The following is a 26,958-nucleotide window of genomic DNA, read 5'->3' on the forward strand; positions in this document are numbered from 1 at the left end:
GACTCTGTATTGTAAAGTGTAAAGGAACTTCTACCCTGTATTGTGAGAGTGAGGTCAGACTCTGTATTGTTCAGTTCGGGGGATTTCAGACCCTGTATTGTACAGTATGTGGCTGGTGAAAGAGAACACCAAATGTATTGCTTGACTCACTAGCTTTCAGCCTCTCCGGCAGTAAAGGGTTAAATGAGCTACCTTGAGTACAGTATGTCACAGAATATGATTCCCTGGCCCCCACCCATGGCCCTTCAGTCTCCTGCAGGGAGGGATTCAGCCAGAGAACTTTCCTCACACCCAGGGGCAGCACAGAGAGATTTCTAAGGCTGACGATGGGGCACATACACCTGAGAAGTTTCCTTCTCCCACTGCTGATATCTGCTATAGGGGTTGTAAGTAATAGCAATAGCTTTATCCATTTGTATTATTCACATTCACCTGAGAAGTTTCCTTCTCCCACTGCTGATATCTGCTATAGGGGTTGTAAGTAATAGCAATAGCTTATCCATTTGTATTATTCACAATTATTAATAATGATCACAGCAGCTGTTCTTGTTCTGAGAACTGTATAGTGTGTATTGTATCATAAGTGGAGGGTTCAGACTCTAAATTGTACAGTAGATGGGTTAGATCTGACCCTGTATTGCACATTGTGATGTGATAAGACCCTGTATTGTACACAATGGGGAGATCAGACTGTCTACTGTATTGTCTGTGGAGATCAGACCCTGTATTACATTGTAGGTGTGAGATCAGACTCTGTATTGTACAGTATAGGAAGATCAGACTCTGTATTGTACAGCATGGTTGAGATCAGACTGTGTACTGTATTGTCTGGGGAGATCAGACCCTGTATTACATTGTAGGGGAGATCAGACCATGTATTGTGCAGTGTTGGGTGATTAGACCTGGATTGTACGGGGAGATCAGACTCTCTATTGTACAGTAGGGAGATCAGACCATGTATTGTACAGTATGGGAAGATCAGACCCTGTACTGTATTGTCTGGGGAGATCAGACCCTGTATTACATCTTAGATGAGATCAGACTCTGTATTGTACAGTAGGGGGAGATTAGAGCCTGTATTGTACAGTGTGGTAGCTCAGACACTGTACTGTACAATGTAGGGATATCCGACCCATTGCACAATGCAGGAGATCCGATCTGACCCTGTATTATACATTGAAGGGAGATCAGACCATGGATTGTACAGTGTATGGGAGATAATACCCTGTATTGTAATTTAGGAAGAAAATTAGACCGAGCATGGTGCTGTACAGAGGAAATCAGACTTTGTATTGTACTGTATGAGGGAAATCAGACTCTGTATTGTATAGTGTATGGAGATCAGACCCTGTATTGTATAGGGTTAAGGAGATGATGAGATCAGAGTCAGACCCTCTATTATACAGTTTAGTGATATCAGATCCTGCATTATACAGTATGGGAATATCAGACCAGTATTATACAGTGTATTGTTATCAGACCTTTTATTGTACAGTATGGGGAGATCAGAGCCGATATTATACAGTGTAGGGAGATCAGACCCTGTATTGTACAATATAGGGGAGATCAGACCCTGTATTGTACAATATAGGGGAGATCAGACCCTGTGTTGTACAATATAGGGGAGATCAGACCCTGTATTTTACAATATAGGGGAGATCAGACCCTGTATTTTACAATATAGGGGAGATCAGACCCTGTGTTGTATAGTCTGGGGGAGATCAGACCCTGTATTGTACAATATAGGGGAGACCAGACCCTGTGTTGTACAATATAGGTGAGATCCGACCCTGTATTGTACATCATAGGGGAGATCAGACCCTGTATTTTACAATATAGGGGAGATCAGACCCTGTGTTGTATAGTCTGGGGGAGATCAGACCCTGTATTGTACAATATAAAGGAGATCAGACCCTGTGTTGTACAATATAGGTGAGATCTGACCCTGTATTGTACATCATAGGGGAGATCAGACCCTGTATTTTACAATATAGGTGAGATCAGACCCTGTATTGTACAATATAGGGGAGATCAGGCCCTGTGTTGTACAGTATAGGGAAGATCAGACCCTGTATTGTACAGTATAGGGGAGATCAGACCCTGTAGTGTACAGTATAGGGGAGATCAGACCCTGTATTGTACAATATAGGGTAGATCAGATCCTGTGTTGTATAGTATAGGGAAGATCAGACCCTGTATTGTACAGTATAGGGGAGATTAGACCCTGTATTGTACAGTATAGGGGAGATCAGACCCTGTATTGTACAGTATAGGGGAGATCAGACCCTGTATTGTACAGTATAGGGGAGATCAGACCCTGTATTGTACAGTATAGGGGAGATCAGACCCTGTATTGTACAATATAGGGGAGATCAGACCCTGTGTTGTACAGTATAGGGAAGATCAGACCCTGTATTGTACAGTATAGGGGAGATCAGACCCTGTGTTGTACAGTATAGGGAAGATCAGACCCTGTATTGTACAGTATAGGGTAGATCAGACCCTGTGTTGTACAGTATAGGGAAGATCAGACCCTGTATTGTACAGTATAGGGGAGATCAGACCCTGTGTTGTACAGTATAGGGAAGATCAGACCCTGTATTGTACAGTATAGGGGAGATCAGACCCTGTATTGTACAGTATAGGGTAGATCAGACCCTGTGTTGTACAGTATAGGGAAGATCAGACCCTGTATTGTACAGTATAGGGGAGATCAGACCCTGTGTTGTACAGTATAGGGAAGATCAGACCCTGTATTGTACAGTATAGGGGAGATCAGACCCTGTATTGTACAGTATTACAGCATAAAATTGCAGCAGCACCACTGGTAATCTTCAATAGAATCTCTTTATTTTCCACAAGGTGGGAGAAAGTATTAAAGGGACAACATTTCGGGTTACAAACCCTTAGTCATGTATTACTTTGTGGGATTTTTGCAGTAATCCTTTGACAGTGTGCACACTTCTATGGGTTTAGAGTGCTGGGTATTGAACTGTTTGTATGTATTGTACAGTATAGGGGAGATCAGACCCTGTATTGTACAGTATAGGGGAGATCAGACCCTGTATTGTACAATATAGGTGAGATCAGACCCTGTATTGTACAATATAGGTGAGATCAAACCCTGTATTGTACAATATAGGTGAGATCAGACCCTGTATTGTACAGTATAGGGGAGATCAGACCCTGTATTGTACAATATAGGTGAGATCAGACCCTGTATTGTACAATTCAGGTGAGATCAGACCCCGTATTGTACAATATAGGTGAGATCAGACCCTGTATTGTACAATATAGGTGAGATCAGACCCTGTATTGTACAATATAGGTGAGATCAGACCCTGTATTGTACAATATAGGTGAGATCAGACCCTGTATTGTATAATATAGGTGAGATCAGACCCTGTATTGTACAATATAGGTGAGATCAGACCCTGTATTGTACAATATAGGTGAGATCAGACCCTGTATTGTACAATATAGGTGAGATCAGACCCTGTATTGTACAATATAGGTGAGATCAGACCCTGTATTGTACAGTATAGGTGAGATCAGACCCTGCATTGTACAATATAGGTGAGATCAGACCCTGTATTGTACAGTATAGGTGAGATCAGACCCTGTATTTTACAATATAGGTGAGATCAGACCCTGTATTGTACAATATAGATGAGATCAGACCCTGTATTGTACAATATAGGTGAGATCAGACCCTGTATTGTACAATATAGATGAGATCAGACCCTGTATTGTAAAATATAGGTGAGATCAGACCCTGTATTGTACAGTATAATGCACAGAGGATTTTTTTATTTTGTAGAGAAATCTATTTCTGGGTTCTAGATACAATGAGTGATCTGGGGCAGTTTTGCTGTTGCAGGTGGGACATGTGAGTCAGGTGTCCTGATCTGCAGAGTCGCTGATATTGTCATTACTGTACACATCATCATTCTAATTTTATTAAATCAACACTAAGGGGCACCTAGGAATTCACATTCGGAAGGTAGAAAGTTCACTCGATGCTGTGCCAAGTCTGCCCCAGCAGTCTGTCAGCAGAAGGAAACTTTCCTGTGCAGATAAATAGACAGACTGAGCAGTCAGTGATAACCAGCCGGATACATGAACTCATCACCTGGGATTAGCTTCATCTAACTACAAGACAAGGTGCCCCTCTGGTGAGGATGGAGTTAATTAAACTAGCTGCCTCAGGACTAACACATTGTATTGACAGCTCATTAATTCCAGTGTTAATACAGTCCTGTTAGGTATACACAGCAGGCCAACAGTGGTATTGGCATTTTTTTCTTTAATAGATAAAACTGACTCTCATCTTTGGGTGTTGGACTAGTTTAGAAAACTAGCAGCCTATGCTCCACATATGTAACACCAGGATTTTAGCCTTCAGTCCATAGCTAGACAGGTACCTAGGAAGGAATTTGGTGAAGTGCTAAACGTGTAGTCTGGATGGGCTATGCTTAGGAATAGAGAGGACATTTTCTGTTTTATAACACTATATTAACATATCTGGTCCACCAGCATGTAAGTCCACAATCATTTTGACCAATGCACCAAAGTATTGGGTAACTAATACAGAAGGAAGAAACAGCAACCAATTGCCTAGATTACGAGTTTTGCGTTAGAGGCTGTGCGGTGCTAACGAGCAGTTTATGCTCACCGCTCACTTGCAGACAGCGCTGGTATTACAGGCTTTTACAAACCAGACAAGAAGTGAGCGTTGGGCAAAATTTTGCTCATTACCGCACTCCAATACCAGCGCTGCTTACGTTAGCGGTGAGCTGGTGTAACATGCTCATGCACGATTTCCCCATAGGAATCAACGGGGAGAGCCGGCTGAAAAAAAGTTTAACACCTGCAAAAAAGCAGCGTAAAACTCCTTAACACAGCCCCACCCATTGATTCCTATGGGGAAATACATTTTATGTCTACACCTAACACCCTAACATGAACCCCGAGTCTAAACACCCCTAATCTTACACTTATTAACCCCTAATCTGCCGCCCCCAACATCGCCGACACCTACATTATAATTATTAACCCCTAATCTGCCGCTCCGGACACCGCCGCCATCTACATTATACTTATGAACCCCTAATCTGCTGCCCCCAACATCGCCGACACCTACATTATATTTATTAACCCCTAATCTGCCGTCCCCAATGTCGCCGCAACCTACCTACATTTATTAACCCCTAATCTGCCGCCCCCAACGTCACCACCATTATAATAAACATATTAACCCATAAACTGCCGCACTCCCGCCTCGCAAACATTAGTTAAATATTATTAACCCCTAATCTGCCGGCCCTAACATTGCCGACACCTACCTACATTTATTAACCCCTAATCTGCCGCCCCCAACGTCGCCGCCAGCCCTCCACTATATTAAAGTTATTAACCCCTAAACCTAAGTCTAACCCTAAACCTAACACCCCCCTAACTTAAATATAATTAAAATAAATCAAAATAAAAATTGCTATCATTAACTAAATTATTCCTATTTAAAACTAAATACTTACCTATAAAATAAACCCTAAGCTAGCTACAATATAACTAATAGTTACATTGTAGCTAGCTTAGGGTTTATTTTTATTTTACAGGCAAGTTTGTATTTATTTTAACTAGGTACAATAGTTATTAAATAGTTAATAACTATTTAATAACTATTGTACCTAGTTAAAATAAATACAAACTTGCCTGTAAAATTAAAATAAACGATAAGCTAGCTACAATGTATTTTACAGGCAAGTTTGTATTTATTTTAAATACAAACTTGCCTGTAAAATAAAAATAAACGATAAGCTAGCTACAATAGTTATTAAATAGTTATTAACTATTTAATAACTACCTAGATAAAATAAATACAAAAGTACCTGTAGAATAATACATTACCTAAGTTACAATTACACCTAACACTACACTATAATTAAATTATTTTCATAAATTAAATACAATTAAATACAATTAAATTAAATTATCTAAAGTACAAAAACAAACAAACACTAAATTACAGAAAATAATAAACAAATTACAAGATTTTTAAACTAATTACACCTAATCTAATCCCCCTAACAAGATAAAAAAGCCCCCCCAAAATAAAAAAGCCCTACCCTACACTAAATTACAAATAGCCCTTTAAAGGGCCTTTTGCGGGGCATTGCCCCAAAGTAATCAGCTCTTTTACCTGTAAAAAAAATTACAAATCCCCCCCAACATTAAAACTCACCACCCACACAACCAACCCTACTCTAAAACCCAACCAATACCCCCTTAAAAAACCTAACACTAACCCCTTGAAGATCACCTTACCGGGAGAAGTCTTCATCCAACCGGCCGAAGTCCTCAACAAAGCCGGGAGAAGTCTTCATCCATGCCGGGCGAAGTGGTCCTCCAGACGGCAGAAGTCTTCATCCAGACGGCATGTTCTATCTTTATCCATCCGGTGCGGAGCGGGTCCATCTTCAAGACATCCGACGAGGAGCATCCTCTTCATCTGACGGCTCTTCTGGAATGAAGGTTCTTTTAAATGACGTCATCCAAGATGGTGTCCCTTCAATTCCGATTGGCTGATAGAATTCTATCAGCCAATCAGAATTAAGGTAGAGGATTGAGCTGGCATTCTATTGGCTGTTCCAATCAGCCAATAGACTGCAAGCTCAATCCTATTGGCTGATTGAATCAGCCAATAGGATTTTTCCTACCTTAATTCCGATTGGCTGATAGAATTCTATCAGCCAATCGGAATTGAAGGGACGCCATCTTGGATGACGTCATTTAAAGGAACCTTCATTCCAGAAGAGCCGGTACCTGCAATCAGCCAATAGGATTGAGCTTGCATTCTATTGGCTGATTGGAACAGCCAATAGAATGCCAGCTCAATCCTATTGGCTGATTGCATCAGCCAATAGGATTTTTTCTATGTTAATTCTGATCTATGAGGGGTGTAGGGAGAGGATGGGTGATGTGTAAGGGGTGATAAACTATGAGAGGTGCAGGAGAGGGTGGATGATCTGCAGGGGGAAACCTGGCCTGAGGGGTGTAGGAGAGGGTGGTTAAGGGGTGATGATCTATGATGGGTGTAGGAGAGGATGGGTGATGTGTAAGGGGTGATAAACTATGAGAGGTGCAAGAGAGGGTGGATGATCTGCAGGTGGAAGCCTGGCCTCTCCTGGCCTCCTTGTAGCAATGCCACTACTGATTGCAGGGCCAGGCGGACCCTCTAGAGGTTTGTGCCTCTGTAATTATGCCCCTGCCTGTTTTGAGTTAATCTGTTCTCAAAGATTAGCTGTTATTTATGGGTTAAACATATCCTTTGATCACTAAAAATATTACATTATCTGTATCTTTTTCTTTCCAGGTGGCTTCCACTAATACAGGTAAATCTCATTCCTAATAAGGTGAAATTAATTTAAAAGGAATTTAGAAACCTCTTTTTTGTGTAAAATTGTTTTTGTCCCAAACTCTGTAACCTGCAAATGCTGCAAATCAAGTATAAGGTTTATGCAGTTTGCAGCATTTTGAAAACCTAAGTTACGGTTATTGCTTTTCGGACTCTCTCTTAACAGCCCCCTAAATCCCCTCCTCTAACTGCTCCCTATATCCTCTACCCTAACTGCTCCCTATATCTCCTCCCCTAACTGCTCCCAATATCCCCTCCCCTAACTGCTCCCTATATCCCCTCCCCTAACTGCTCCCTATATCCCCTCCCCTAACTGCTCCCAATATCCCCTACCCTAACTGCTCCCTATATCCCCTCCCCTAACTGCTCCCTATATCCCCTCCCCTAACTGCTCCCTATATCCCCTCCCCTAACTGCTCCCTATATCCCCTCCCCTAACTGCTCCCTATATCCCCTCCCCTAACTGCTCCCAATATCCCCTACCCTAACTGCTCCCTATATCCCCTCCCCTAACTGCTCCCTATATCCCCTCCCCTAACTACTCCCTATATCCCCTCCCCTAACTGCTCCCTATATCCCCTCCCCTAACTGCTCCCTATAACCCCTCCCCTAACTGCTCCCTATATCCCTCCTCTAAATGCTCCCTATATCCCTCCTCTAACTGCTCCCTATATCCCTCCCCTAACTGCTCCCTATATCCCTCCTCTACCTGCTCCCTATAGCCCTCCCCTAACTGCTCCCTATATCCCCTCCTCTAACTGCTCCCTATATCCCTCCCCTAACTGCTCCCTATATCCCCTCCCCTAACTGCTCCCTATTACCCCTCCCCTAATAGCTCCCTATATCCCCTCCCCTAACTGCTCCCTATAACCCCTCCCCTAACTGCTCTCTATATCCCTCCTCTAACTGCTCCCTATATCCCTCCCCTAACTGCTCCCTATATCCCCTCCTCTAACTGCTCCCTATATCCCCTCCTCTAACTGCTCGCTATATCCCCTCCCCTAATTGCTCCCTATATCCCTCCCCTAACTGCTCCCTATATCCCTCCTCTAACTGTTCCCTATATCCCTCCCATATCTGCTCCCTAAATCCCCTCCTCTATCTGCTCGCTATATCCCCTCCCCTAACTGCTCCCTATATCCCTCCCCTAACTGCTCCCTATATCCCCTCCCAAACTGCTCCCTATATCCCCTCCCCTAACTGCTCCTAATATCCCCTCCCCTAACTGCTACCTATATCCCCTCCCATATTTGCTCCCTATATCCCCTCCCCTATCTGCTCCCTCTCCCCTACTCTAACTGCTCCCTATATCCCCTCCCCTAACTGCTCCCTATATCCCCTCCCCTAACTGCTCCTTATATCTCCTCCTCTAACTGCTTCCTATATCCCCTCCCCTACTTGCTCCCAATATCCTCTTCCCTAACTGCTCCCTATATCCCCTCACCTAACTGCTCCCTATATCCCCTCCCCTAACTGCTCCCTATATACTGCTCCCTATATCCCCTCCCCTAACTACTCCCTATATCCCCTCCCCTAACTGATCCCTATATCCTTCCCCTAACTGCTCCTATATCCCCTCCCCTAACTGCTCCCTATATCCCCTCCCATTTCTGCTCCCTATATCCCCTCCTATAACTGCTCCCTATATCCCCTCCCCTAACTGCTCCCTATATCCTCTCCCCTAACTGCTCCCAATATCCCCTCCCCTAACTGCTCCCTATATCCTTCCCCTAACTGTTCCCTATATCCCCTCCCCTAACTGCTCCCTATATCCTCTCATCTAACTGCTCCCTATATCCCCTCCCCTAACTGATCCCTATATCCTCTCATCTAACTGCTCCCTATATCCCCTCCTCTAACTGCTCGCTATATCCCCTCCCCTAATTGCTCCCTATATCCCTCCCCTAACTGCTCCCTATATCCCCTCCCCTAACTGCTCCCTATATCCCCTCCCCTAACTGCTCCCTATATCCCCTCCCCTAACTGCTCCCTATATCCCCTCCTCTAACTGCTCCCTATATCCTCTCATCTAACTGCTCCCTATATCCCCTCCCCTAACTGATCCCTGTATCCCCTCCTCTAACTGCCTCCTATATCCCCTCCCCTAACTGCTCCCTATATCCCTCCTCTAACTGCTCCCTCTATCCCTCCTCTAACTGCCCCCTATATCCCCTCCTCTAACTGCTCCCTATATCCCCTCCCCTAACTGCCCCCTATATCCCCTCCTCTAACTGCTCCCTATATCCCCTCCTCTAACTGCTCCCTATATCCCCTCCCCTAACTGCTCCCTATATCCCCTCCCCTAACTGCTCCCTATATCCACTCCCCTAACTGCTCCCTATATCCCCTCCCTCCCCTAACTGCTCCCTATATCCCCTTCTCTAACTGCTCCCTATATCCCCTCCCCTAACTGCTCTCTATATCCCCTCCTCTAACTGCTCCCTATATCCCCTCCCCTAACTGATCTCTATATCCCCTCCTCTAACTGCTCCCTATATCCTCTCCGCTAAACTGCTCCCTATATCCCCCCTCTAACTGCTCCCTATATCCCCTCCCCTAACTGCTTATTAGTGTCACAAGATGTAACAAATAGATTTAGTGTCACAAGATGTCACAACTAGATTTAGTCTCACAAGATGTCACAAATAGATTTAGTCTCACAAGATGTCACAAATAGATTGTTAGTCTCACAAGATGCCACAAATAGATTGTTAGTTTCGCAAGATGTCACAAATGGATTGATAGTCTCACAAGATGTCACAAATAGATTTAGTGTCACAAGATGTCACAAATAGATTTAGTGTCACAAGATTTCACAAATAGATTGTTAGTGTCACAAGATGTCACAAATAGATTTAGTCTCACAAGATGTCACAAATAGATTGTTAGTCTCACAAGTTGTCACAAATAGATTGTTAGTCTCACAAGATGTCACAAATAGATTGTTAGTGTCACAAGATGTCACACATAGATTTAGTGTCACAAGATGTCACAAATAGATTTAGTGTCACAAGATGTCACAAATAGATTTAGTCTCACAAGATGTCACAAATAGATTTAGTGTCACAAGATGTCACAACTAGATTTAGTCTCACAAGATGTCACAAATAGATTTAGTCTCACAAGATGTCACAAATAGATTTAGTCTCACAAGATGTCTCAAATAGATTGTTAGTGTCACAAGATGTCACAAATAGATTGTTAGTCTCACAAGATGTCACAAATAGATTGTTAGTGTCACAAGATGTCTCAAATAGATTGTTAGTGTCACAAGATGTCACAAATAGATTTAGTCTCACAAGATGTCACACATAGATTGTTAGTGTCACAAGATGTCACAAATAGATTGTTAGTGTTACAAGATGTCACAAATAGATTGTTAGTCTCACAAGATGTCACAAATAGATTGTTAGTGTTACAAGATGTCACAAATAGATTGTTAGTGTCACAAGATGTCACAAATAGATTGTTAGTGTTACAAGATGTCACAAATAGATTGTTTGTCTCACAAGATGTCTCAAATAGATTGTTAGTGTCACAAGATGTCACAAATAGATTGTTAGTGTCACAAGATGTCACAAATAGATTGTTAGTCTCACAAGATGTCACAAATAGATTGTGAGTCTCACAAGATGTCACAAATAGATTAAGTCTCACAAGATGTCACAAATAGATTTTGTTAGTGTCACAAGATGTCACAAATAGATTGTTAGTCTCACAAGATGTCACAAATAGATTGTTAGTGTCACAAGATGTCTCAAATAGATTGTTAGTGTCACAAGATGTCACAAATAGATTTAGTGTCACAAGATGTCACAACTAGATTTAGTCTCACAAGATGTCACAAATAGATTTAGTCTCACAAGATGTCACAAATAGATTGTTTGTCTCACAAGATATCTCAAATAGATTGTTAGTGTCACAAGATGTCACAAATAGATTGTTAGTCTCACAAGATGTCACAAATAGATTGTTATTGTCACAAGATGTCTCAAATAGATTGTTAGTGTCACAAGATGTCACAAATAGATTGTTAGTGTTACAAGATGCCACAAATAGATTTAGTCTCACAAGATGTCACACATAGATTTTTAGTGTCACAAGATGTCACAAATAGATTGTTAGTGTCACAAGATGTCACAAATAGATTGTTAGTGTTACAAGATGTCACAAATAGATTGTTAGTGTCACAAGATGTCACAAATAGATTGTTAGTGTTACAAGATGCCACAAATAGATTTAGTCTCACAAGATGTCACAAATAGATTGTTAGTGTCACAAGATGTCACAAATAGATTGTTAGTCTCACAAGATGTCACAAATAGATTTAGTGTCACAAGATGTCACAAATAGATTGTTAGTGTTACAAGATGCCACAAATAGATTTAGTTTTACAAGATGTCTGAAATTGATTTTTAGTCTAACAAGATGTCACAAATAGATTGTTAGTTTCGCAAGATGTCACAAATGGATTGATAGTCTCACAAGATGTCACAAATAGATTTAGTGTCACAAGATGTCACAAATAGATTTAGTGTCACAAGATTTCACAAATAGATTGTTAGTGTCACAAGATGTCATAAATAGATTGTTAGTTTCGCAAGATGTCACAAATGGATTGTTAGTGTCACAAGATGTCACAAATAGATTTAGTGTCACAAGATGTCACAAATAGATTTAGTCTCACAAGATGTCACAAATAGATTTAGTCGTACAAGATGTCACAAATAGATTGTTAGTGTCACAAGATGTCACAAATAGATTTAGTCTCACAAGATGTCACAAATAGATTTTGTTAGTGTCACAAGATGTCACAAATAGATTGTTAGTGTCACAAGATGTCACAAATAGATTGTTAGTGTCACAATATGTCACAAAACAACAATAAAGCAATGTCTTGCTGTTCTTTCAGATATCTCTGTATCCGTATATGATGTGACATCCAGAAGCATCTACGTCAAATGGAGTAAAGTCACAGAAGCAACATCATATAAAATTACTGCAGACCCAGTCATGACTGCAGCGGAGCCTACATTTGCAGTGTTTAATTCAGCCACAACTATAGGAACTGTAAACACTCTGCTTCCCAACACCAGTTATGAGGTCACTGTAGAAGCAATGAACAAATATGGCGTCACTATTGCTCACGCCTATACTGTTGCATATACAGGTTAGAGCATCATGCTAATTTAAAGGGACATAAATCACCTTATTACAAGGCTCTACTGTTGCATATACAGGTTAGAGCATCATGCTAATTTAAAGGGACATAAATCACGTTATTACAAGGCTCTACTGTTGCATATACAGGTTAGAGCATCATGCTAATTTAAAGGGACATAAATCACCTTATTACAAGACTCTACTGTTGCATATACAGGTTAGAGCATCATGCTAATTTAAAGGGACATAAATCACCTTATTACAAGTCTCTACTGTTGCATATACAGGTTAGAGCATCATGCTAATTTAAAGGGACATAAATCACCTTATTACAAGTCTCTACTGTTGCATATACAGGTTAGAGCATCATGCTAATTTAAAGGGACATAAATCACGTTACTACAAGGCTCTACTGTTGCATATACAGGTTAGAGCATCATGCTAATTTAAAGGGACATAAATCACCTTATTACAAGGCTCTACTGTTGCAATACATTAACATACAGGTTGTGTGTGAAAACATTCTAAACAAGTTACTTGTAACACTGCAATGCACTAAACGATTTATTTTATAATACAGCTGTGCAATAACATTACTTTATAATATAGGAATGCACTGAAAGTTTTACTTTAATAAACAGCAGTGCACAAGTTACTTGTAAAGCAGATGATACCTCTAAAAGCTGTTGCTTTGAGGAGATTTCTCTGTAAGTGCAATACTGAGTTTTGAGCTTCATAGTAAATTGTGTTTATGAAATTGTTATTTACTAATGCGCTAGCCAAATCCAGGAGGTGCTTGGCATGAAGTAGGGCGTATTATAGTAGCCCGGTGGCACTGCATTGCTGTCACATGGTTCTAATTTAATGGGTTTGGATCTTGTAATGCTGAACCCTGAATTTCAGGAAGATGAATGAAGTAGCAGCTAATAGTCTGGCTGTAGCACTGACCTTAAAGACATAACACACACAAGATACATAAGAGAATTAAACGTTACTTTATTTGAGAAGTTATTTTAATTCATCTGCTGGTGCCCTAACACTGTCTATGGCCTCATATCTCGCAGCTCCTGATGTCCCTAGTATTGACCAGGCGTACAGCAAGCTAAGCAGCAGCATCACCGTAGAATGGGCTGATGTCCCAGGGGCCACTGGCTACTTGCTGACAGCTCAGGATGGAGAGTTTTTCTATGAGACCATTGTCACACATTCCCCGGGGACCATCACTGGTTTGCAACCTGACACCACCTACAAAATCACAGTGAGATCTGTGAGTTCTGCTGGTAAAAGTCAGCCATCTCCACCCAAGATAGCAAAAACAGGTACAGGGTGTGGGTCTGTGATTGTGGCCATCATTGTCCTAGTAGAACATTTGTCTCTCATTTAATCTTATTCCCCAAATTAGTTCTCATCCTAGTGTATTTCAGCACCACTTCTATGCTACCTGCCTCTTTCCTGCCTCTCCCTCTCTCCACCCCCTCCCTCTGTCTCCATCTCTCTCTTAAATTCTATCCTTCTTTTTTCCTTTCTCTCTCTCTCTCTCTCTCTCTCTCTCTCTCTCTCTCTCTCTCTCTCTCTCTCTCTCTCTCTCTCTCTCTCTCTCTCTCTCTCATTCTCTCTCACTCTGTCTCCCTCTCTTTTACTCTCCCCCTTTCTCTCTCTCTCTCCCCATCGCTCCCTCTTTTTCTGTCTCTCCCTTTCTCTCCCCATTGCTCTCCCTTTCTCTTTACCCCCCCCTTTCTTCCTCTCTCTTTCTCTCTTCCTATGTCATATCTGACTCATTCTCCTTTTAAAAGAGTGCTAAACAATGCATTATGTATTACAGACTGTAGAGTGTAATACTATTTGTTATTGTAGTGATTGCAGGTGTACTGGCTGTGACTCTGTTTCTACTGATTGATGTGTTTTCTCTCTCTCTCTCTCTCTCTCTCTCTCTCAGTTCTCCCAGCTGTCTCTGTGGCTGTGACCTCTCCCAGCAGTGACTCTTTGAGTGTGAGCTGGCAGCCGGTTCCATCAGCCATATTATATTCTGTTTCTGTCATGAGATCAGATGGACTTGGCAACAGATGGAACCAGAATACAACCAGTTTGTCTCTGAACTTCACCATGTTGGACCCAGGCACTATATACACAATCAAGGTGCATGCTTGGGAAGCCAACGGCACACCCGGGGATGATATCACTTATAACCAAATAACACGTAAGCAGTCCACTGTCCTGTATTACGTTTACACCTCTGTGGCCCAAATGTTTTACGTTGAGCTATTTTGTGTCTACATGTAATTTAAGTGTTGGTCAACTTTAATTATGAAAAGTTCCTCATGTGCTTTTTATTTCCATTGCTTCCTAATATAGGCCCTGCACTTCCATCAGACGTTCAGATAACATTCAACAGTGGAGCTTTGGAAGCCACTTTTACTGTAAGCGGAGCTGAAGCTACAACTAACTACACTATTTTTGTTTCTGATGGAGACACCACCTTGAACTGCACAACATCTGTGTTACCCTGCTCTATATCTTCATTATATTGTGGCATGGAGTACGCCGTGTCTTTGGTGGCAAGTAATGAAGCTGGGTCCACTCTGGCACCCAACGCCAGGAACTTCAAATCTGGTATGGATTGGAGTGTGTATTGGAAAACATGTTTCCCTTACCCTTTATTGGTAAAATATATAATTCTTCTTCTTAAAAATAATATACTTGTCTGACCTGAGAAATCTCATTGGTCAATCAAGTTTAAAATGTATTTTCTTGAAACTAATATAAGTCAAATATTTATTTTCAAATCTGACATATTTAATTGGACAAGAAATTTAGACATACTTAACAAATAAACCGTAGCACACCTTTTAGAAAAAAATAAACCAGCAGACACTTGAGACCTTTCATTACAAGGAGTCATTAATAAGTTACATAAACCTCTAGATATCACGTGAGAGCTAGGTGCAATTCATTAAGGCAGATATGTCAGGGGAAAATGGTTATAAAGCTAATAAGGGTCTTTTTAAAGAAACTAATACATTTTGTTGTCTTCTAACTGTTCCTTCTTGATATTTCAGTCCCTTGTGCACCCAGTGGTATCACCATAGAAGAAGAGGTACCTGGGAACCTGTCAGTGTCGTGGTCCAGTGGGACCCTTTCTGATTATTATGTGGTTTTTGCAAAGAGAGATGACGGGTTTGAAGTTCAGTGTAACACGTCCCAGACTCGTTGCTACTTTCCAGGCGATTGTGGCTTCATTTACTTCATGAGCGTTTTTGCCTATAACAAGGCTGGTCAAAGTCCTCTAGGAGATATCTTCAACTATACCACAGGTGAGTACAGGGATGTAGGGTAGTATTTGACTTATCATACACAATACAAAAGAGTCAGTGACCACCACAAGACATATTTGCTGACTTCAACCTATGTCCTCTCTGCATTTAATAAAAAAGGGTCTGAACACAAAATGGGCCTACAAGATACAAGTTGATTCTGATGAAACAAATAGAAATCACAAAAACTCAAATCTCATTGTCTCGTTCAAATTTAAAATGGTGTCACTGGGTAATGTTTACATATTTATTGTGAAGTTAATATAAGTTAGAACACTATTTAAAAAATCTTGTAGAGACAAACGCTAATGAACTTAGTCATTTTAAATTACATTAAATGGGTTAACTATAACACTTTTAATGCTCAGATGACAAAATACATTTCATCAAATGGATATCCTTACTGAGATGGTAAATAATTAGTTTGCACTTGAAGCAACAAGTATAACATGAAGAATATGCGCAGCCTCTCTTTCCATAGAGACCTCTATGTAACCTTAAATAGGAACCACAGATGGTAATAAATGGAACCATGCCCTGACATTTCTTGCTTGATTTACTTGCTCACTTTATATTGTCATTTCACAGCTCCCTGCTGCCCGAGCGATGTCAGTGCACTGTTTGTGTCCAGTGATACTCTTGAAATCATCTGGACTGCTGTCCGAGGTGCTGAAATCTATGAGACAAAAGCAGATGATGGGGAGAATGTTATCCTCTGTAATGACACAGCTACACTGTGCTCCCTCTCAGCCCTGCAATGTAACACTCAGTATAATGTCTCTGTTTATTCATTCAGTGAGAGCAGAGGCAGCAACACGTCATGTGCCAGCAACTATATGAAGACGGGTAAGTTGTTCTGACCAGTGCTCTGACCATAAAGCTTTCTATGGGAGAACTCCAACCTGATCTGTCTGGTAATTTGCCCTTCTACAGTAGCTCAATACCAAAGTTTAAAAAATAAATTTACATTGTACTCAATCATTTTTTATCATTCATATGAAAGAGCATCATTTACACCTACTGAAAAATGTAAAGTAAACTGAAACTAATCCAGCAGTATCAGTAATATACTTTACGCTAAAGCTCATTGGCTGGTTGGCACATTCTACTAATAGCTATTGGCTGATAGACACTGCCTACTAATAACTATTGGCTGATAGACACTTCCTACTAATAACTATCGACTAATAGACACTTCCTACTAATGACTATTGGCTAATAGACACTTCCTACTAATAACTATTGGCTAATAGACACTTCCTACTAATAACTATTGGCTGATAGACACTTCCTACTAATAACTATTGGCTAATAGACACTTCCTACTAATAACTATTGGCTATTAGACACTACCTACTAATAACTATTGGCTGATAGACACGTCCTACTAATAACTATCGACTAATAGACACTTCCTACTAATAACTATTGGCTGATAGACACTTCCTATTAATGACTATTGGCTAATAGACACTTCCTACTAATAACTATTGACCAATAGACACACTTCCTACTAATAACTATCGGCTGATAGACACTTCCTACTTTTAACTATTGGCTAATAGACACTTCCTACTAATGACTATTGGCTAATAGACACTTCCTACTAATAACTATTGGCTATTAGACACTACCTACTAATAACTATTGGCTAATAGACACTTCCTACTAATGACTATTGGCTGATAGGGACTTCCTACTAATAACTATTGGCTAATAGACACTTCCTACTAATGACTATTGGCTAATAGACACTTCCTACTTTTAACTATTGGCTAATAGACACTTCCTACTAATGACTATTGGCTGATAGACACTTCCTACTAATGACTATTGGCTGATAGACACTTCCTACTAATGACTATTTATTGGCTGATAGACACTTCCTACTAATGACTATTGGCTAATAGACACTTCCTACTAATAACTATTGGCTAATAGACACTTCCTACTAATGACTATTGGCTGATAGACACTTCCTACTAATGACTATTTATTGGCTGATAGACACTTCCTACTAATGACTATTGGCTAATAGACACTTCCTACTAATAACTATTGGCTGATAGACACTTCCTACTAATGACTATTGGCTAATAGACACATCCTACTAATGACTATTGGCTGATAGACACTTCCTACTAATGACTATTGGCTGATAGACACTTCCTACTAATACCTATTGGCTGATAGACACTTCCTAATAACACTCATCGGCTGACAGGTACAATAAAGATTTGTACCTATCACCCAGTAAATATTTATCATCCAGTAACTTTACATTTATACATTATACATTTATACAAAAAAATCAACATGTTTAAATGATACTATTTAATATGAATGATAGCATTTTTTTCTCTGTAAAATGTCCCTTTAAAGTAATATTGACACAGAAAATAGCATGTCTGCATAATGTATCTTTTCTCAATACCCATTAAAGTCACATCAATATCTTCTCTGTCTCTGGCAAGATTGAACGAAGCAGATTTAACATAAATGAAATGCAATGTACATTATACAATCTGCTGTATCTCCCAACATATTATATGTTTGTCTGTCTGTGGTTCCCAGCATGTCACAGACATCTCATACTAAAACGTTCTTAATGACTTTCTGCTTCCAGCTCCGTGCAGCCCTGAAATTATAAATATCACAAAACTGGATACCTCCACCTATACGGTGTACTGGGAAGGCAACAATGAAGATGCTACATACTCTGTATCTGCAAAGTCAGACAGTCTGTGGTGGAATTGCACCGGCTCTGGCACCTTCTGCTCTCTGAGCGACATTCCCTGCGGATCTGTGTTTATGGTCAGTGTGGTGGCGACTACAGCCATAGGAAGGAGCTTGCCCAGTTACACTGTGCCTCTGGAGACAGGTAACCTCTGGGGAGTTACTATAACAAATGTCTTTGTAAGATACAATGTTCGCTCATTAAAGACATAGGGGCCGAATTATCAAGCTGCGGATGTAGCAATTTGCGTGCAAGCTATTAGGCTCGCCGGAAACGCAAGTTAAGAAGCTGCGGTCTTAAGACCGCTACTCCTTAACTTATTTGCCACCTCTGAGGCTGCGGACAGCAATCATCCCGATCAGATACGATTGGGATGATTGACACCCCCTGGTAGTGGCCAGGGAATCTGCAGGGGGCGGCATTTAGCGATGTCGGGCGGACATGATCCGCTACAGTGAATCATGTCTGCCCAACACTTGATAAATCGCCCCCTTAGGGGCCAATTTATCATAGTGCGAGCGGACATGATCTCGTGAAATTCTTGTGCAATGCCGCCCCCTACAGATTCGCAGCCAATCATATCTGATCGGGCTGAGGTGGCGGACGAGTTAAGGAGCAGCGGTCTTTTGACTGCTGCTTCTTAACTTATATTTTCAGTGATCAGGACACTACGGTGGTAGATTACAGCATCTGCTGTTCGTTAAATCTACCCCTTTGCCATTCATGGTGTGGTCAACATACAATTAAAAAACAGAGACTACCGCACTTGTAAGTCCATTGATATCTTGATAAGTTTTTAAAACTGTAATTGGCCTCCACATTATATCATGTTATAGAGAAATTATCAAGAATTCTCCTTTTATTTTAAAACTTTATTATTCATAAATATTCCAGACTATTTAATTTACCCCAAATATTTCTGTCATACATATGAAAAAAATCATTATTTAAACTTGCTCTAGCACTTATGCCTGGAAAATGTAAGTTAAAGCTGTTTAAAGTGGATTTGAAGCTACCTCAGTCTCCTTGCTGTTTCCTCTTTTAGCGCCGTGCTGTCCAGCAAACCTCAGTGTAGTCCAAGTGACACAATCAGCAACCAACCTGAGCTGGTCCATGTCCAAGGGGGCGCAGACGTACACGGCAAGGCTGGTGTCACAGAAGGGGGAGGCGAAGTGCCACACAATGCAGGACCACTGCCTGCTGGGATGTATCACATGTGGGACCAATTACTCAGTGACACTGGAACCCACCAGTGACACTGGTCTCACATCAGTCTGCATATTTCATGGATATTCTTCAAGTAAGTGGTTCATTTCCTGTATTTTGCCCCTTGCTTAAATTATTTTTGGGTCCTGGATTTTAGCTTGTGCTGTTTATTTGAGGGTAGTCTAACACTGAATAGAGAATTAGAAGACAGATACCAGCATTACTTATTGAAGGGCATCACTAAAGAGAGGATTGTCTTGCTCCTAAGGTGTCAATCACCAGAGGTAGTCTCACTTTCTGAAGAGCAGTCTCAGCTAGTAAAGTTTATTGTCACTGGCTAAAACTTCCTTGGAATGCCAGACGTACCTTTAGGAAGATATTTTATTGTATGAGAGAACACTGAAAGATGGTTTCTCTCCTGCTATCAGGGATAATTACTTGAGACTCACTGAAGCTCACTGCAACCATCCTTATATTGCACAGGTGCTTGTTGCCCATCTGGAGTGAAGCTATATAGATTGTCCAGCAGCGGAATCCGAGTGACCTGGCGGGCATCATCTGAGCCAACTAACTACAGTGCCAACATGTACAGCTCTAAAGGAAACTTTACATGCACCCCGAGTCCCGGGGTCAACTACTGTGATATCCCTGACATCCCATGTGGGGACGTATACACTGTGATGGTCTCTCCTGTCACCCACGAAGGATCCACACTCTCATTCTGCCCAAAGAAACTCTATACTGGTAATAACTTTTAATATCTCTTTTTTGACTTAGGAACCTCCATCTTGTAACCACTAAGGAGCTCAGATGAAGAACACATTGACCATGAAGCCAACCATGCTCTATAAAGAGGAATATAGTCATGGCCTGTAAACTGAGCGTGGTTCCGTTCATGGAGAATTATTACACATTTTGTGACTTGAACAAAGTTTTCTTTGGCTCTAAACATGACTGTTTTTAAGTGATGCCCCTAGAATCAGACTTAATGAGAGGCAAAATAAGTCAGCTGATCTGTAGTGTAAGAAGTCAGTCTCACTTACTAGACAACAGTTTTGTTCAATACGGAGCATGCACACGGGATGGAATAACAGTCTTATTTACTACAGAGCAGTCACACAGGATATAAGTAAGTCTCACTCATTAGACAACAGTCTTATTTACTACAGAGCAGTCACACAGGATATAAGTCAGTCTCACTCATTAGCCAACAGTTTTATTCACTACAGAACTGTTGCACAAGATGAAAGTCAGTCTCACTCATTAGATAACAGTTTTATTCTCTACAGGACAGTCACACAGGATATAAGTCAGTCTCACTCATTAGACAACAGTTTTGTTCAATACGGAGCATGCACACGGGATGGAATAACAGTCTTATTTACTACAGAGCAGTCACACAGGATATAAGTCAGTCTCACTCATTAGCCAACAGTTTTATTCACTACAGAACTGTTGCACAAGATGAAAGTCAGTCTCACTCATTAGACAACAGTCTTATTCACTATAGGACAGTCACACAGGATATAAGTCAGTCTCTCTCATTAGACAACAGTTTTGTTCAATACGGAGCATGCACACGGGATGGAATAACAGTCTTATTTACTACAGAGCAGTCACACAGGATATAAGTCAGTCTCTCTCATTAGACAACAGTTTTGTTCAATACGGAGCATGCACACGGGATGGAATAACAGTCTTATTTACTACAGAGCAGTCACACAGGATATAAGTCAGTCTCACTCATTAGACAACAGTTTTATTCACTACAGGACTGTTGCACAAGATGAAAGTCAGTCTCACTCATTAGACAACAGTCTTATTCACTATAGGACAGTCACACAGGATGGAAGTCAGTCTCACTCATTAGATAACAGTTTTATTCTCTGCAGGACAGTCACACAGGATGTAAGTCAGTCTCACTCATTAGACAACAGTTTTATTCACTACAGGACAGTCACACAGGATGGAAGTCAGTCTCACTCATTAGACAACAGTCCTATTCACTACAGGACAGTCATACAGGATGGAAGTCAGTCTCACTCATTAGACAACAGTCTTATTCACTACAGGACAGTCACACAGGATATAAGTCAGTCTCACTCATTAGACAACAGTTTTATTCACTACAGAACTGTTGCACAAGATGAAAGTCAGTCTCACTCATTAGACAACAGTTTTATTCACTACAGGACAGTCACACAGGATGGAAGTCAGTCTCACTCATTAGACAACAGTCCTATTCACTACAGGACAGTCATACAGGATGGAAGTCAGTCTCACTCATTAGACAACAGTCTTATTCACTACAGGACAGTCACACAGGATGGAAGTCAGTCTCACTCATTAGACACCAGTCCTATTCACTACAGGACAGTCATACAGGATGGAAGTCAGTCTCACTCATTAGACAACAGTCCTATTCACTACAGGACAGTCACACAGGATGGAAGTCAGTCTCACTCATTAGATAACAGTTTTATTCTCTACAGGACAGTCACACAGGATGGAAGTCAATCTCACTCATTAGACAACAGTCTTATTCACTACAGGACAATCACACAGGTAGGAAGTCAGTCTCACACATTAGACAACAGTCATATTCACTACAGGACAGTCACACAGGATAGACAGCAGTCTCACTCATTAGACTACAGTCTTATTCCCTACAGGACAGTCACAGAGGATGTAAGGCAGTCTCACTCATTAGACAACAGTCTTATTAACTACAGGACAGGTCACAGAGGATGGAAGGCAGTCTTACTCATTAGACAACAGTCTTATTCACTACAGGACAGTCACACAGGATGGAAGGCAGTCTCACTCATTAGACAACAGTCTTATTAACTACAGGACAGTCACACAGGATGGAAGGCAGTCTCACTCATTAGATAACAGTCTTATTCAATACAAAACAGTCACACGGGATGGAAGGCAGTCTTGCTCATCAGACAACAGTCGTATTCACTACAGGACAGTCACATGGAATGAAAGTCTTACCCATGTTAATGAGTTTAACTATTTTCCTATGACTGTACTGTAGGTAACAACAGAACCTGTTTATTGCTTATGATTATTCTTTTTATTTCAGTTACTTGCTCAGGGAACTCACTAGGAATGGGTAAGTGTATGTTGTGTATTTGTGTTATTCTGTCTGAGTAATTGTGTTTTATATTGTATATTTTATTCTGATTTTCTTAGGTTTATTGTGTCAGGGGCTGCTGTAAAAGGCTTGATATTGGCACAAAATATAATATTAATACATAATAAATACTTTAATGTAAAGTTGTGCGTATTCTAGTAAACTAATAAAAACTACTCACCCCCCCTTATCTCCCTCATGTTCTATAGCAAATGAAGTGCATGTGGGATAATGAAATTCTGTGCCATATTTACTGGTACATGTTAATAAGATTATATTTAATTTCTATTTTTTCAGTGATTTATCGCGGAAAGAGAAGTGTCAGATAGAGATATCATGCTGCAAACAGGTGGGTACATAAGTGACATACTGGGCATGTAAATCTGAATACCCCTCTCAAACTGATGTTATATATGACAATACATCCTGATCATATGCAGCACTGCCTGAACCTGTCCTGATAATATGTTGTCACCCCAGTAAGTCACCCCAATTAGATATACACCCTGCACTATCTGAGCCTGTCCTGATAATATGTTGTCACCCCAGTAAGTCACCCCAATTAGATATACACCCTGCACTATCTGAGCCTGTCCTGATAATATGTTGTCAGTAAGTTACCCACATTAGATAGATATTCATCACTGCCTAAGCCTGCCCTGATAATGTGTTGTCAGTAAGTCACCCACATAAGATAGATGCCCTGCACTGCCTAAGCCTGCCCTGATAATATGTTGTCAGTAAGTCACCTACATTAGATAGATATCCTGCACTATCTAAGCCTGTCCTGATAATGTGTTGTCAGTGTCACCCACATAAGATAGATTCCCAGCACTGCCTAAGCCTGTCCTGATAATGTGTTGTCAGTAAGTCACCCACATTAGATATATACCCTGCACTATCTGAGCCTGTCCTGATAATGTATTGTCAGTAAGTCACCCACATAAGATAGATTCCCTGCACTGCCTAAGCCTCTCCTGATAATATGTTGTCAGTAAGTCACCCACATTAGATAGATACCCTGCACTATCTCAGCCTGTCCTGATAATGTGTTGTCAGTAAGTCACCCCAATTAGATATATACCCTGAACTATGTGAACCTGTCCTGATAAAATGTTGTCAATAAGTCACCCCAATTAGATATATAACCTGCACTTTCTAAGCCTGTCCTGATATGTGGTCAGTAAGTAACCCACACTAGATAGATACCCTGCACTGTCTGAGTCTGTCCTGAAAATATATTATCAGTAAGTGACCTACATAAGAAAAATATCCAGCACTCTCTGAGTCTGTCCTGATAATGTGTAGTCAGTAAGTCACCCACATTATATAGTTACCCTGCACTGCCTTAGCCTGTCCTGATAATGTTTAGTTAGTAAGTCACCCACATTAAATAGATACCCTGCAGTATCTGAGCCTGTCCTGATAATGTGTAGTCAGTAAGTCCCTCACATTATATAGATACCCTGCACTGCCTGAGCCTGTCCTGATAATATGTGGTCAGTAAGTCACCCACACTAGATAGATAACCAGCACTTTCTGAGCCTGTCCTGATAATGTGTGGTCAGTAAGTCACCCACACTAGATAGATACCCAGCACTCTCTGAGCCTGTCCTGATAATGTGTAGTCAGTAAGTCACCCACATAAGATAGATTCCCTGCAGTATCTGAGCCTGTCCTGATAATGTGTAGTCAGTAAGTCACCCACATAAGATAGATTCCCTGCAGTATCTGACCCTGTCCTGATAATGTGTAGTCAGTAAGTCACCCACATAAGATAGATTCCCTGCAGTATCTGAGCCTGTCCTGATAATGTGTAGTTAGTAAGTCACCCACATAAGATAGATTCCCTGCAGTATCTGAGCCTGTCCTGATAATGTGTAGTCAGTAAGTCACCCACATAAGATAGATTCCCTGCACTGCCTAAGCCTCTCCTGATAATATGTTGTCAGTAAGTCACCCACATAAGATAGATTCTCTGCAGTATCTGAGCCTGTCCTGATTATGTGCAGATAGCGTTTATTTAATCCTTCTCTTACATGCTTAATAGCGGTTATTTTCATTTGTAAGTACTATAAACTGTGGATATTTCATTCACAGGGTCATTAAATAAACCAGGAATCCAGAAGAAAGCAGAACTCGACACAACAAAAGGCCTTTACTGGACTGTACAACGTTACACTTGCAAACCACAAATGTATATTTGTTATGTTCTATCGCCAAACGTATCAGGGGTTTTTTTTAAACGTAAGAATTTGCAGTTATAGTTTGTGTTATGTAAATGTCTGAGGCTGTAAACTTACAATGAATTCTCACACAATAAATACTCTTCAAAGGAAGATCCTTATTATTGATTTGTGATGTTAATATTTTAAATTGATGATATGGGAAAAAGTGGTTAGAGTCTAATATATTACTCTCAAATGTCAGGTTTTCCTCCCCTCTCTCATGCCTATTTCTGTGGCAAGGACTCAGCTAGGATTGGCACATTGGTTAGGCAAGTCCTGTTTAGTAATCACTGGTTTATTAGCGAGAAACTGAAAATGTCATCATGAAGCATTGTGTCCATTCTGATTGGCTAGAAAATAATTTCATCCAATCAGAATAAACTATTGCATGATGTCAGTTAGTGTCAGGTGACTACTGGGTCACCTCTTGCTGTCCTTCCTTAGTAAATCCAGTGACATCAGCAAGATATAAGGTCCGAGTCAGACAGCAGCCTAGATTTAAAGGGACACGCAAGTCAAACGTTCATGATTCAGACAGAACAGCAATTTTAAACAACTTTCCAATTTACTTTCATTAACAAAATGTGCAGTCTTTTTATATTTACACTTTTTGAGTCCTACTTTGCAGGAATTTAGAATATAAGTATATATGTTTGTGATTGGCTGATGGCTGTCACATGGTGCAGTGGGAGTGGAAATAGACATAATTTTGAAATTTGTTAGAAAAAAAATCTACTAAGTTCAGACTGAAAGCTATTGCATTGTCTTGTTATTATGTATGTGTTGTTTCTGCAAATCTACTGTATTGACTGCTGGTCATTTATAAGACTTGGTTGTGAAATATCCTACTGAATAAAACTCCTGCATCATCACAACTCAAAAATTGTAGAAGTCATTTGTACCTGCCTCTTGTCACAGAGCCGTGTAGTGAGCTCAGTGCTGTTATATTTAGTAGAGCTGCGTCTGTCTCACAACCGCTAACTTCTCGCTACATAGAGTTCTATTGTGAAACAAACCGGCAGCACAGAGACGTCTTTACCTTACTAAACAAACACATTTAAAAAAAAATCTATAAACAGCTGACTCTAACATAAAAAGTAAAAGAGAAATAAATAAAAACATCCAGCGAGACTCATTTACCATAACAAAACACACAATACAATTATAAACACATAACCCATTTTGCTAGTGTTTTCCTAAGTTTTGCTGCTTTAATTATTGCTTCTCTGCATTAATAATACTTCTCGTTTGCTGGCGAGATATCAGGTATTTGGGCACTTAGCACAACTATGTACTTTGGGCCAGAAATCATTTTTATTATGTTTAATTAATAGAAATACTTTAAATTGATATGTTCTTCACATATTTTAAATAAATATTTATATATATTGCATTTAAAAATACTTTATGTGAAGAACATAGGAATTTAAAGTATTCCTAATGTACATTCGGGTTTAGTGCAGTTGGTGTAGCGCGCAAGTGATTTCTAATAGTTTGTTTTTCATTGCGTCACATAGAAGTCCTGAAGTTAGTGCACCTGATTCTTTTGCTTGTGCGCTAACTTTTAACTTGTAATATGCGCACTAATGTGGCCGTGCTAAATGTTTACTTTGTGAGCAGTTAGCGAAAAAAAACAAAACAATTTAGCGCACCACCTATAATCTGGCCCTTTACAAGCAGGAATGCCCACTAATAAAATGCTAGAAAACGCAGACGAAGCGAGTGTCTATGAATTTCCAACATGATGGTACCTT

At 40.5% G+C, this 26,958-nt stretch overlaps 1 protein-coding gene across 1 annotated transcript; it reads left to right on the top strand.

The window, feature by feature from the left end:
• Nucleotides 1-297: 297 nt before the first annotated feature.
• On the top strand, nt 298-26,087 carry FNDC7 (fibronectin type III domain containing 7). The gene is made up of 14 exons (XM_053693822.1): nt 298-386; nt 7,376-7,394; nt 12,330-12,587; nt 13,645-13,899; nt 14,517-14,777; nt 14,933-15,190; nt 15,637-15,891; nt 16,480-16,737; nt 18,518-18,772; nt 19,674-19,928; nt 20,318-20,578; nt 22,926-22,955; nt 23,274-23,325; nt 25,077-26,087. The coding sequence occupies exons 1-13, from the start codon at nt 327-329 to the stop codon at nt 23,303-23,305; spliced, it is 2,457 nt and encodes an 818-aa protein (XP_053549797.1). The 5' UTR covers nt 298-326; the 3' UTR covers nt 23,306-23,325; nt 25,077-26,087.
• The last annotated feature ends 871 nt before the right edge of the window (nt 26,088-26,958 follow it).

The sequence above is a fragment of the Bombina bombina genome, chromosome 10, assembly GCF_027579735.1.
Source record: "Bombina bombina isolate aBomBom1 chromosome 10, aBomBom1.pri, whole genome shotgun sequence".
Lineage (NCBI taxonomy): Eukaryota > Metazoa > Chordata > Amphibia > Anura > Bombinatoridae > Bombina > Bombina bombina.

Coding starts and splice junctions, on each gene's coding strand:
- FNDC7 (XM_053693822.1), top strand. CDS start 327: ATGGGGCACATACACCTGAGAAGTTTCCTTCTCCCACTGCTGATATCT. Junction 15,191..15,636: donor CGCCAGGAACTTCAAATCTG/GTATGGATTGGA, acceptor TTGATATTTCAG/TCCCTTGTGCACCCAGTGGT. Junction 22,956..23,273: donor AGGGAACTCACTAGGAATGG/GTAAGTGTATGT, acceptor CTATTTTTTCAG/TGATTTATCGCGGAAAGAGA.